Source organism: Sinocyclocheilus anshuiensis, unplaced genomic scaffold, assembly GCF_001515605.1.
Source record: "Sinocyclocheilus anshuiensis isolate Anshui unplaced genomic scaffold, SAMN03320099.WGS_v1.1 scaffold185, whole genome shotgun sequence".
Classification (NCBI taxonomy): Eukaryota; Metazoa; Chordata; class Actinopteri; order Cypriniformes; family Cyprinidae; genus Sinocyclocheilus; species Sinocyclocheilus anshuiensis.
Window position 1 is genome coordinate 914,673 of NW_015539887.1, and position 14,472 is coordinate 929,144.

Sequence of the window (14,472 nt, forward strand, 5' to 3'; positions counted from 1 at the left end):
TATATATATATATATATATATTATAAAGTACATTGTAGATGTTTTACTTGGTGCTCACACTACATTAAATTATTAAAATTTATAATTTTTACTTTTATTAGATTGTATAAAAGATTTCAAAACAATATGACGCCAACATGAATACAAAGAATACACTTCTAAATGTTTAAAATATGGTTCTTATTTGTCATTGACCCTCCTAATACGAGCTGCTGAAGTCATGGCTGGCGAGGTATTAAAAGGACAGTTTAGGTGTCAAAAGAGTTGCTAATGGCCAGCAGTTCATTGATACGCTGACCTCAGTGCCGTGTGTCTGGGTTAGCCACAGACTTGCGTGCACAACACAGAGAGGTTAGTTTACATCTTACCCTGTGGTCAGCAACGGCTCCATGGCGACGAAGGAGCAGGGTGACACTTTAGGGGTCAGTTTTAGCCTCTTAAGCCTCCCTCCTAGAGTTTAGATTAAACCTTTACAACTCCTAATGCCCTCTCCCAGGGCATAAGACACAGAATCCTCACTGAGATTCCGTCAAAGCCTCTTCGGGAACCACGGAGTTGGTTATCACTGGCACACGATACATTAGTGACATAATGTGAGCGGGTCTTTATGCTTCGGAGTCCTGGAGGCGCCCCTGATTTGAATTTCTCTCCTTTGCTTTGTGTTCAGGTATATGAGGAGCCAGTGACAGTGATGAACTCCGAGCAGGAAAGGCCGTTCGTGTGCAGCGCCCCGGGCTGCTCTCAGGTGAGTCTGATAAGACAATAGCGAAGACGAATGGTCTTGTAACTCGAGAAAGCTCTTTCTCAATGTGAAACTGCGCCACAGACAACAACAGTGAAATGCTATCTCGTTGAGGCAAATGTCATCCACTGGGTCTTGGATTGGTATTTCTTTGGATGAGGTAGAATCCTCATAGATATGTTAAATAATCTCTCTCTAAATGCATATTTTCTTCTAGTTCAAGTTCAGTCATTACTGTGGTTCTCAACAGAGTTATTATATTTACCTAAAACTAAAACTAAAACCATAAAAAAGCCTATGTCACTTGAAATAAAATAAACTTCAACTTAAATAAAATATATTTAAAAAAAAAAACTTAAACTTATTTTATTCCAGCTAGAGGCCAAGGAAGCATTTTTAATTTTCACTTAGTTTAACTTAGTAAAATAACTAAAAATGAAGAGTCAAATAAAAATTAACAAAAGCTATACAGACATATTTAAAAAAGACAAAATACAGCAAAATTACAAAAAAAATAGCTCAAATTAAAGTGAAAACAGAAAATATAAAAATAAAACAAATTCAAAATATTAATAACACCTATAATAATATCTCAATGATACTAAACTACCACTAGTTTTCAACTGGTTTTGGTTCAGGATCCATGATGAACCAAATAACAACATTGCATATGATGCAAAGATAAAAAAAAATGAATCAAAAGCCTACTTTGAAATGCATTAATATTACCACGGACTGCAAAGGTCCAACAATATGTACAAATACTGATATGACAGATACACAAACTGAAAAAAAAGTACTACAAAATACATATTTTGATTGTTGTCACTGATTTGATGTCATCGACCAAAGGTAAAGTAAGTGCTCTCCTGCCTTTTTAAAAATATATTTATTTTTTATCTCCTCCGTTATATAAATTATATATATATGTATATATATATATATATACATTAAAAAAAACGTTTTTCTTCTTTCCGTAATCAGAACACACCTGTGGCCCATTTTCGGATCCCAATCCACCTGTTTTGAACCGCTGCACTATTAGACTAGGCCTGTCACAATCTGTTTGAGCAGGCCGGTTCATGTGGACCATTTACAGATACAACATTCCTCTCAGGTGCTCTTAAACATCAATTAAGATTATGTAATTACCATAATGAGAAGGTATTTTCAATCAGAAAGGTGTTCTTGTAATCTATTCAGACAGACAGTTTATGCCTAAGGCTCAGTCCTGTTGTATTCAGTGGTAAGTATAAGGTTGCTTGATAGAGTCACTAATTGTAAGACTCTGTTTTTCAAGAACACAAAATGGAAAGAAAACAAACCTCTGCTTTTTTTATGTGAGCTTAGTCTTATTAAATCGCAACCAGTTGTTTCCATGTTCTCTAGAGATTCCCTACGGAGGATCATCTAATGATTCATCGGCACAAGCATGAGATGACCCTCAAATTCCCCTCCATCAAAAATGACAACATGCTGTCAGGTGAGACAGACCTCACACACTCACACACACACACACACACACACGCAGCTCATGTGTAAGTGTCCGTTTAGCGTCTGTCTTTGATTAGGTGTATTAGGCAGAACGCACAACTTGGCAAATGCGTAGGTGTAGTTTTAAATGCAGAGCCATGTGGCTAAAATAATATTTGTGCTGTGCTCTGCCTCACTCCCCTAATCCCAGTCATCAACCCGTACCATGAGTTCCATATCAATTAGACCGCCGGCCCTCTCAGGGGACGAGGGTAAGGGGAACAGTGCAGGGAAGAAAAGAAAATAAGCCTCAACAACTATGATGAAAAAGTGGAGGATTGCATATCTAGAGGTGTATATTTAGAGATTGAACACTAACTAACCAAAGCTGTGTACTCAGGCTTGGTTGAAAAAGGTAGCCTTTTTTGGTATATCTGCATGAAAAACACATGAAATCCATGCAAACAAAACAAAACAAAACAGTGTTTTTGTCTAGTTTATTATTATGTATTTAATCTAAATAAATAAATTCTATCTATCTATCTATCTATCTATTGAATTACCAATAAGGACATTAATAAGCAGTTTAAGACTCAAAGCATATTTATGAATATGTAAAATACAGTAATCATTCATGTTTTCTAATATACCATAATGATCGATTTGATGATCAAAATTTGTAGTTTTCTGTCCTCTCTTTCCAAAATAACAAAGTATCTTGGTATTGTGATATTGACTACACTGTCCGAACAAATAGATTGCAGTTGCAAAATGACGATGCAAGTCCTATAGATAGATATTTAAGATGTGCCTCATGTTTTTATTATATAATGATATAATTTATTATATAATTAAATTATAAATAATTATGAATAATTATAACCATATGAAGCCATGAAAGCAGGAAAGGCCGTTCGTGTGCAGCGCCCCGGGCTGCTCTCAGGTGAGTCTGATAAGACAATAGCGAAGACGAATGGTCTTGTAACTCGAGAAAGCTCTTTCTCAATGTGAAACTGCGCCACAGACAACAACAGTGAAATGCTATCTCGTTGAGGCAAATGTCATCCACTGGGTCTTGGATTGGTATTTCTTTGGATGAGGTAGAATCCTCATAGATATGTTAAATAATCTCTCTCTTAATGCATATTTTCTTCTAGTTCAAGTTCAGTCATTACTGTGGTTCTCAACAGAGTTATTATATTTACCTAAAACTAAAACTAAAACCATAAAAAAGCCTATGTCACTTGAAATAAAATAAACTTCAACTTAAATAAAATATATTTAAAAAAAAAAACTTAAACTTATTTTATTCCAGCTAGAGGCCAAGGAAGCATTTTTAATTTTCACTTAGTTTAACTTAGTAAAATAACTAAAAATTAAGAGTCAAATAAAAATTAACAAAAGCTATACAGACATATTTAAAAAAGACAAAATACAGCAAAATTACAAAAAAAATAGCTCAAATTAAAGTGAAAACAGAAAATATAAAAATAAAACAAATTCAAAATATTAATAACACCTATAATAATATCTCAATGATACTAAACTACCACTAGTTTTCAACTGGTTTTGGTTCAGGATCCATGATGAACCAAATAACAACATTGCATATGATGCAAAGATAAAAAAAAATGAATCAAAAGCCTACTTTGAAATGCATTAATATTACCACCCGGGCTGCTCTCAGGTGAATCTGATAAGACAATAGCGAAGACGAATGGTCTTGTAACTCGAGAAAGCTCTTTCTTAATGTGAAACTGCGCCACAGACAACAACAGTGAAATGCTATCTCGTTGAGGCAAATGTCATCCACTGGGTCTTGGATTGGTATTTCTTTGGATGAGGTAGAATCCTCATAGATATGTTAAATAATCTCTCTCTTAATGCATATTTTCTTCTAGTTCAAGTTCAGTCATTACTGTGGTTCTCAACAGAGTTATTATATTTACCTAAAACTAAAACTAAAACCATAAAAAAGCCTATGTCACTTGAAATAAAATAAACTTCAACTTAAATAAAATATATTTAAAAAAAAAAACGTAAACTTATTTTATTCCAGCTAGAGGCCAAGGAAGCATTTTTAATTTTCACTTAGTTTAACTTAGTAAAATAACTAAAAATTAAGAGTCAAATAAAAATTAACAAAAGCTATACAGACATATTTAAAAAAGACAAAATACAGCAAAATTACAAAAAAAATAGCTAAAATTAAAGTGAAAACAGAAAATATAAAAATAAAACAAATTCAAAATATTAATAACACCTATAATAATATCTCAATGATACTAAACTACCACTAGTTTTCAACTGGTTTTGGTTCAGGATCCATGATGAACCAAATAACAACATTGCATATGATGCAAAGATTAAAAAAAATGAATCAAAAGCCTACTTTGAAATGCATTAATATTACCACGGACTGCAAAGGTCCAACAATATGTACAAATACTGATATGACAGATACACAAACTGAAAAAAAAGTACTACAAAATACATATTTTGATTGTTGTCACTGATTTGATGTCATCGACCAAAGGTAAAGTAAGTGCTCTCCTGCCTTTTTAAAAATATATTTATTTTTTATCTCCTCCGTTATATAAATTATATATATATGTATATATATATATATATACATTAAAAAAAACGTTTTTCTTCTTTCCGTAATCAGAACACACCTGTGGCCCATTTTCGGATCCCAATCCACCTGTTTTGAACCGCTGCACTATTAGACTAGGCCTGTCACAATCTGTTTGAGCAGGCTGGTTCATGTGGACCATTTACAGATACAATATTCCTCTCAGGTGCTCTAAAACATCAATTAAGATAATGTAATTACGATCATGAGAAGGTATTTTCAATCAGAAAGGTATTATTGTGATCTGTTCAGACAGACAGTTTATGCCTAAGGCTCAGTCCTGTTGTATATGGTGGTAAGTATAACATTGCTTGATAAAGTCCCTAATTGTAAGATTCTGTTTTTCAAGAAAACAAAATGGAAAGAAAACAAGCCTCTGCTCTTTAATGTGTTTAGTGTGATTAAATCGCAACCAGTTGTTTCCATGTTCTCCAGAGATTCCCTACGGAGGATCATCTAATGATTCATCGGCACAAGCATGAGATGACCCTCAAATTCCCCTCCATCAAAAATGACAACATGCTGTCAGGTGAGACAGACCTCACACACTCACACACACACACACACACGCAGCTCATGTGTAAGTGTCCGTTTAGCGTCTGTCTTTGATTAGGTGTATTAGGCAGAACGCACAACTTGGCAAATGCGTAGGTGTAGTTTTAAATGCAGAGCCATGTGGCTAAAATAATATTTGTGCTGTGCTCTGCCTCACTCCCCTAATCCCAGTCATCAACCCGTACCATGAGTTCCATATCAATTAGACCGCCGGCCCTCTCAGGGGACGAGGGTAAGGGGAACAGTGCAGGGAAGAAAAGAAAATAAGCCTCAACTACTATTATGAAAAAGTGGAGGGTTGCATATTTAGAGGTGCATATTCAGAGATAGTACACTAGGTAACCAAAGCTGTGTACTTAGGCTTGGTTGAAAAAGGCAGCCTTTTTTGGTATATCTGACATAAATATGTTTAATGGACATGTTTAACACATGAAATCCATGCAAACAAAACAAAAGCAAAAGCAAAAGCAAAAGCAAAAGCAAAAGCAAAGCAAAGCAAAAAAAACAAAAAAAAACAAAATACAAAACACAACACAACAAAAAACACAACAAAACAAAACAAAACAACAAAACACAACATAAAAAACACAACAAAACAAAACAAAACAAAACACAACACAACAAATGTATTTGAAACATACATACATTGACTATCTATCTATCTATCTATCTACTTAGTCTTTTTGTATAAAACCTTTTATAAATGTATATAAATAAATCATATACACTTACATATTTAGATAGATTTTTTTTGTCCACTTTTTTACAGACTCGATCCACTCTCGCATGTGGTTTGAAATCCAATTCAAATCAGATTTTTGTAAATGACTGCATGGTCAGATCAGATTTCATGTAAATTTTTGTCATTTGAGATACCTACTCTTGCCCCAAATTTTGAACCGTATGTCATTCACTTTATATTGTATTACAAATAAGGAAACAATAAGGAGTTTCAGACTCAAATGAGCTAATTTATGAATATGTAAAATACAGTAATCACTAATGTTTTATAATGTACCATAATGATCAAGAGCAAAAGAAAAATCTTCAGATTCTGTCCTCTCTTTCCACTGTGAATGAAGAAGAAAGCAGAACTTGCAAAATGATGATGCAAGTCTTATAGATTATGTTAAAAACAAATCAGATTTCTGTGATTTTTAAGGTGTGCCACTTGCTTTATTATATGTGACCCTGGACCACAAAACCTTAAGCGAGTCTTAAGTCGCTGGGGTATATTTGTAGCAATAGCCAAAAATACATTGTATGGGTCAAAATTATTGATTTTTCTTTTATGCCAAAAATCATTAGGATATTAAGTAAAGATCATGTTCCATAAAGTTATTTTGTAAATTTCCTACTGTAAATATATAAAAACTTCATTTTTGATTAGTAATATGCATTGCTAAGTACTTCATTTGCACAACTTTAAAGGCGATTTTCTCAATATTTAGACTTTTTAGCACCCTCAGATTCCAGATTTTCAGATGTATTTCGGCCAAATATTGGTTATATATATCATAACAAACCATACATCGATGGAAAGCTTATTTATTCAACTTTGAGATGGTGTATAATTCTCAATTTCAAAAAATTGACCCTTATGACTGGTTTTGTGGTCCAGGGTCACATATAATTAATTGTATTATGAGTTATTGATAATTATAACTTTATGAAGCCATGAATAAAAAGACCTTGGCACATGCATTTTTAAACTTTTTTGGACATTCTCATTTCTCTAATTTGTTATCAATAATATGCAAGAGTATATACATCTTAATATATCTATATAATTCATCCTCTTCTATCAAGATACTGTGCACGTCATGGATCAGGGATCCTGAAATCAAACTCTTGACAGGATTCTACGAGTCCTGGATGTGCGGTTCAGTCCAGACTGTAATATTCATCGTGGGGTTGATAAAGTACAAGATAATGAGTTACTATGTTGTTCCAGCAGCGGCTAGAAATTATCATCCCACCACAAACTCAAAAGAGGTGTGTGTGATTTTTCAATGGAGTGTGTTTGAGGGAAAGAGGCTGAGCAAACGAGAGGTAGTGAGTGAAGAAACGCATGTGCACCTTCGAGTAACTGAAAGAAGGGCCTGCATGTAAAAGAATGCGAAGCGAGTGAGAAACCCAAAGCTGATCCCAGAAATCTGATCTGCCACTCTGACAAGGGTAAATAATGAAAAGGACAGAATCACAGCCCGAGTGGAGAGAGACACGGCATGAAGCTAGAAATGCATCCTAGTGCCACGGACCACATGGTCCCACCAGAAGCTTTTATTTAGCTGTTTGGGTTGGGTTCAATTTGCATAGGGAATTTAACTTGTTTTGAACTTTGAACAAACTTGTGTGCAGAGATGCAGAGTTGTCGTCAGGAAGCCAACATTCAGAATTTTGTTCATGCAGAGTTGACAATAACTGACTGTAATAAATTAAAATTGTAATTTTAAATTTGGGTAAATATAGAATGTGATAGTTTTACTTTATTATTATCATAGTTGTACCATCCTGATATTTTTTCACTTCATGCCCTCAAAAATATTAAAATTAATTTAAATTCAGAAATTAAAAATGTGCATCATTTGGCATTTGTGCCACTGAATTTGTAAATATGTATTTATGAATAAATGAATAGACATGTACCAAAATGGCGCGTTTTTCTTGATGATCAAACCCATTAGGCCTTCATTGTCACTGTAAACAGTTAAACTAACATGCCCTGCTAAATTTTGACAGATTTGTTTCCTCAATGTTTCTAGACCAGACACCCACCCCAACACGCTTCTTGAAGAACTGTGAGGAAGTGGGTCTCTTCAGTGAGCTGGATTGCTCCATCGAACAGGAGTTTTGCAAGGCTCAGGAGGAGGAGGACAGCAAACAGGTGAGGTTATAGTGTGGGTCTCGCCGCTGTGATCCCCAGTGCTGTCACTATTAACACATCCACCATAACAACGAGTCACTGAAGACTTTCAGCTTTGGACAGATCACACACATACACGACGTGTAGGCACGTGGAGGTTCAGTTGCTGAAGCAGGTAAAGATACACCCAGAGATCACATGTGGCAGCTGAGCTTCAAACTGATTGACAGTTGTGTTCATAAAGAGAGTTGTTTGTCTGGATATCAAATATCCACACACTCTTTTCCAAAACTCTGTGAGCTGCCTATTTTAAGGCATCATAGCCTTGTTTTTGATGTAAGATGCTTTTCCAAAAGGTAGGCAACTACGTTAGGGCTGCTAAGATATCTCGATTCAGGTCTAAAACCAGAAACACACTTCACATAAGTATGTGAGTATACTGACTTCAAACTAACTTAAGCAACTTTGAACTTAACTTTGCAAGGATTTCTCTAAACTGTCATTCTGCCTTGACAGTGGCAGACCTTGAAATAAGACATGCATGCTAATAACCACTATAGACCCTCTTGCCACAATGCTGAGAATGCAATATACATTTGCAACAAAGCTTGTGTAGTTAGAAGCATGTAAATATTGTTAAAAATAGTTCCAAATGAACTAATATAACCAGCATTTGTGTGTGCTATATATTTTATACTTGTTAGAGTATTGTATGGTTAGCTACCCTCGGACTCTTTTGAAAACGTCTCAAGTTGGTTACTTTCAGTCACTTATAAGGTTCCATGATGGTTCGGTTGCTCTATAATAGGCAGTAGGCATACGTACAGAACTTCTAACCGTCTTTTTCTGCTTTACTGACTACAGCAAGCCAATCATGGCAAGTTATATGTGTGTATCTAAGAATTTTTTTTTTTTTAAAGTCATATTTCAAAGTGATAAATAGGATGATAATTATAAAGCCATGGTGATAACCAAATTCTTGTGGGTGTTTTCATCATGCATCGTCAAGGTCTGACAATGACGCATTCAGACACCTTCGACCCTAATGACTATTTTACCACTTGCACCACAACTGTGTCACAAGATGGCTGGGCTCAGTGACCACCACCCTACTGTCTGCCTGACAGCCACGCTGTAGATAAACTGATGGTGTCTGTTAATCTGGAGAGTTTATACTTGAGGTTTAGGGTTAGTACACCATGCCAAGTCAGCAAGCAGCAGGTTGTAGCAGGACTTTGCTGAGCTCAGGCGCATACAGGTGAGAGGGATATATCGCCCAAAGCCTTTTTAGAGAATTCTGCTGCGCTTGTCTTAAGTATACTGAAAACAAATGTGGAAGCCGAATCTCTTGTGTTTAAAGGATGTGTTTTTTAGGGCAGGTAGATGCTGTGTGTTTAAAGGGCTAAATAACATGTTATAATTTAACGCAAAATCTACTTCACAGTTCAGTTTAACCATGATGCGAAAATAGTGCCAGTCATTGTCTTTCCTTTTAGCGCAAACACGCCCCTTTCTTTGTAAATTTAGCTCTTTATAGATTGCGTCGTATTCACAAAACTCTTATTTAAGGTCATCAGACAAGCAGTAAGCAGCAATTACTGAAAAGCCAGAAAGAGGTGAACGAAATTTCTGAAAGAGATGTTTGTATACATTTTTGATTGATCATGGTTGCAGTTATTTGTGTAATGATGATCAAAAGCATTATAATTCGTATAGTAAAGTACATCAGATTGCAGTAGTCTGCTGTGTTCAGCACAGATTTTGTGGGTGCATCTAACCTGAATACCTTATTGTGCGTAATTCATTTAGTGCACACTAGTACTACATAGACATTGCAAATAAACGGTACTGTCAGAATCACTATTTATTCTTGGCAAATCTCTCCTCTTCAACAAAGTACTTGGTTTAAGTTGATGCAAATGAAGAAAACTACTGAAAGAATTCAGTAGATTTCTGTGCACTTGTTTATCTTCTAAACCATAATAGGTGCAACTTTAAATTGTGCCTTCAAGGTGTGGTCCTCAATGAGCAACAGAGTGTATTTCTGACCAACAAACCTCATTTTTCACACATCAAATAAAGTATGGTGTGTGTCAAAGTGGCCTAAACCAAAGAGGCTGCTATATATATATAATCAGGGCCGTCCTTAGCTGACGCGGGGCCCGGTGCGAGGTAGGGAGCGGGACCCCCTCGGTCCATTCGCGATTGCATTCCGGGGGGAGGTGAGTTGGTCCCCCTCGGTCCGTTTCGCTGCGGGGCCCGGTGCGACCGCACCAGTTGCACCCCACTAAGGACGGCCCTGTATATAATGTTCAGTGAGTGCTTCATGCATTCTTTTCTAGTTTTAGCTCTACTTTCTTAAGGTGCAATCACATTTACCGCTGTCTAATGTATTTCCACATGCTAAATCCAGTCATTTCAATAGGACTCCACTCCTACACCAGGTATGAAAAGCTGTGAAAAACCCCTGTGTTCTTATCTGTTTCTAAACAGAATATCACTCTTCATGGGCAGGGGGGCCCTAACCAGCACCAGCAGATCCACTCAAGAATGGCCAACCACGACGGCAGCATAGTGATCCAGCAGGCACTGCCTTCTCCTCAGTCCAGTTCTGTCATCACTCAAGCCCCTTCCAACAGACAGATTGGGTAAGTCGCCCCACTCATCATCACATGAACGTTGTCACTGGTACAACGTTCAATAGACGATGGCTAGTGTTTAATATTAGTCCAAGGTCCATGCCACTGTTTGCATTTCTCCTATCAGAATACAGCAGTTGACTTGCACAAGGTGGAGAAGTAGTGATTATATTCTTCAAAAGACTGTGTTTGAGTCTAGGTTAGAGTTTGTTTGTATGTCATGTGGACAGCAGTGAACAACAGTTGGATTCTTGAATTTGGATTGGAGTGTCTCTTCCTTAAAGGAACAGTTCACCCAAAAATTAAAATTTGCCCGCAGGCCATGCAAGTTGTACATGATTTTGTTTCTTGACCAGAACAGATTTGGATTATGGAAATTATTGGAAACCTGTGGATTATTTTGATGTTTTTATCAGCTGTTTAGACTCTCATTCTGACAGCACCCATTCACTGCAGAGGATTAATTTGTGATTAAGTGATGTACTGTAATGCTTAATTTATCCAAATCTGTTCAGATAAAAAAACAAATGCACCTACATCTTGGAAGGTCAATTTTCAGCATTTATTTTGGTGAACTGTTCGTTTCATAGCTCTTGCTCGCTGTGAAAGATTTGAAATGCTATGAAAGTTGTGTATGTGAAGGGATATGAAATAGTAATTGATCCCACATTCTAGATTATCCAAAAAATAAAAATTCTGTCATCATTTACTCACCCTAACATTCAAAACCTGTATGATTTTCAAAACAAAATTAGACCCTGAATCTAGATGGGGGTCAAAGTGAAGATATGCGTTTGATGCAGTTTTGCATTTCACACATTCAGAGTTTCATATTCACACACCAACACTCTCACACACTTTTACCCAATTAAAAAAGCACATTGCTGACAACAGAAGAGAATTGCTTCTTAAAAACATTAATTGGAAACTGAACATCATTATTTAATGCTAAAACAATTACAGTAATCAGCCAAATGTCCTTGAAAGAGCATATTCTCACATTCCTGGGAAGATTGTAACACTCTTTGGATGTTCCGTGCTTTTCTCGTGTGTGTGTTTGTGAATCTTTCCAGTTGTCCCTGTAGTGACTCTTAAAGTTCTCTGTGTCGTGTAGCCAGCTTGGGTGTGTCCCACAGTCATGACATCAGTGGTGCAGCTCTGGTGGGGATATCAGCTTTTTGGGATGACGCCCCTCTTGCGCAAACACATCCCACTGCTGACCCGTCTTTCTTTTTTCTCCAACAGTCTTTCTCTCTCTGTCTCTATGTTGCGTCAGAATGCGCCCTGTCTGCAGTATAATCACCACCTGAAACACATGATGGGCCGCAGGGAGAGGACGGTATCATTTTCAGCCGTGGTGGAGGTTTAGGATGAATATTAGAGGGTCAGGTCTGCAGCTGACTCCAAAATCACCGATTTATTGTGTATAACAATAGATTTTCACAAACAAGATGTTTCATAATGAAACTGTCACTTAGCAAATTGATATACGGGTATCAGTCGCTAGTGTTTGGAGAAGCTTATATCTGAAAGCAGTCGACAATTAATAACACGCGCTTTACTTCATGTTTGTGTATGTGTCTGATGATTTTTCTGAAGAAATACTGCACATCTCTATGCCAATGGTAAAACAGGACAGGGCGTAGATGCCCAGATTGGACAACTTGTGAATATTGGATGGAAGGCCTGTCAATCAAGTTGATTGATGGTCTGACAGTGCATTTGTTCTGGGAAAGGGATGGAATTACAGTCGAAGAAAGAGAGAGAGGATAAGAGACAGAGAGAGAGACTAATTAGTTCTCTTTTGTTTGCTGCATTAACTTTTTTTGACCTTGGTAGACACTTCTTAGTAGACAAATCTGTCAAGAAGTTATGAAAAATGCACTGATTTTTGATGCACTGATTATGACGGGTTTTTTTTTTTTTTTTTTGTTTTCATACCCTCTGCACAATACTTATGAGAGCTTTGTTAGAAGGGTTTCTGCAGGTTCAGGGGCAGTAATGCTGAATGCTGCTATGAATGCTCTGCTGTGTTTTAGATTGCAGCAGTAGAAATGGGAGGTGAATATAAATTGCATACCATCTGCACAATACTTATGAGAGCTTTGTTAGAAGGGTTTCTGCAGGTTCAGGGGCAGTAATGCTGAATGCTGCTATGAATGCTCTGCTGTGTTTTAGATTGCAGCAGTAGAAATGGGAGGTGAATATAAATTCATGCAGAGCATATGCAATGCCCATGCTGTTTTTGTGTTGGAACGTGAGTGGGCATGTGCTAAAGCTGTAAAGAAACAGTTTATAGCACTCATTATGGATGTACACTCATGCAGCTCAGATATCATAAAGTCCTCAGCCTTTTATGGAAATTGTATATTTTATTGAGAGAAGCTGTGTTAGTCTTACAGTAATTGGTCAATATCATGAAATCTGTCAAGAACTTGTAGGGGTCACATTTCAAACCCAAATCAAACAAAAGAAATACAAAATTACATTTGTACGAAAATTGTATTATATATCCAAACAGTTTTTTAAATGGCAATTTTATGTTGTTTCATGGCAACTAAGCAAATGCATATTACTCCAGGTCTCATTATTCTATTGCAAAAATGGTAAATGTTTATTTAAATTAAATCATCTATCATTTTAGCATTTGTGTTATTTTAGTGGCATTGATATATATTATATTTTCTGTTAATATATTTTGAATTAGATTTTATTTTTATATTTTTGGTTAGTAATTTGTTGTTTTTGCATTTGTATTAGTTTTTTATTTTTTATATATTTAAATGCTTATATTTTTTAATTAATTGTATTAATTAGTTTTAGTTAGTTTATTTATTTTAGTTACTTAAAGTTACTTAAAGTTAAACTCAGCAAAAATGAGATTTTTTTTCAGTGAATGTTTCTTTTATTTCAAGTAACAAAAATAATTTTTATGGTTGTAGTTAACGAGTGGTTGTGTTGTACCCCCCCTCTGGTTGTGTTGTATGACCTGGATATGAAGATTTATTTAATTTTAATTTTTGTCTTTTTGCTATACCTAAATCTTCATTGATGTCCATTGAAAACTGCAACTCTCTATGACTCCACAAGTGTGAGAGTGTTGTTTTGTTATGGGGACTGTGGAGGTCAGGGGTCAGCCTATGGAAGCGTGTAGCAGTGTGTTTGGAAATGTCCACCTCAGCGGGAAAAAAGAAACTCCACTTCCCGCAGAAAGCCATCGAGGCCAGTTAGTGCCTCTGTCCACAAACGGTCTAATCTTCTCTTCCTGCTGCTCTGAACCGAAGAATCATGCCATGATTGAACTAAAAAGTTTCGTAGTATTGACGCGCATAATTTAGATATACTTTGCTGTTGTGAAATGTTCATGTCTAAATATTACACTATCCCTAGAAAAGAGGGGTGAATCATAAATTTGGCATAAAAACGTGGTGTATCGGATGGCAGGCTTACATCAGAGTAGCCGGAATGTTACTATTTCAATGGCAAACTGACATCAGCTATATATATATATATATACAGTGGGTACGGAAAGTATTCAGACCCCCTTAAATTTTTCACTCTT

General features: G+C 36.1%; 1 protein-coding gene across 1 annotated transcript in view; it reads left to right on the top strand.

Annotated features, from left to right (window-relative positions):
• LOC107685539 (cyclic AMP-responsive element-binding protein 5-like) overlaps nt 1-14,472 on the top strand; it is a 76,365-nt gene that overhangs the window by 7,378 nt on the left and 54,515 nt on the right. Inside the window, exons 2-5 of the mRNA XM_016482156.1 lie at nt 668-745; nt 2,132-2,225; nt 8,171-8,292; nt 10,765-10,919. Of these exons, the coding sequence (XP_016337642.1) occupies nt 692-745; nt 2,132-2,225; nt 8,171-8,292; nt 10,765-10,919 (425 nt within the window). The 5' untranslated portion in view covers nt 668-691. The remainder of the gene's footprint in view (nt 1-667; nt 746-2,131; nt 2,226-8,170; nt 8,293-10,764; nt 10,920-14,472) is intronic.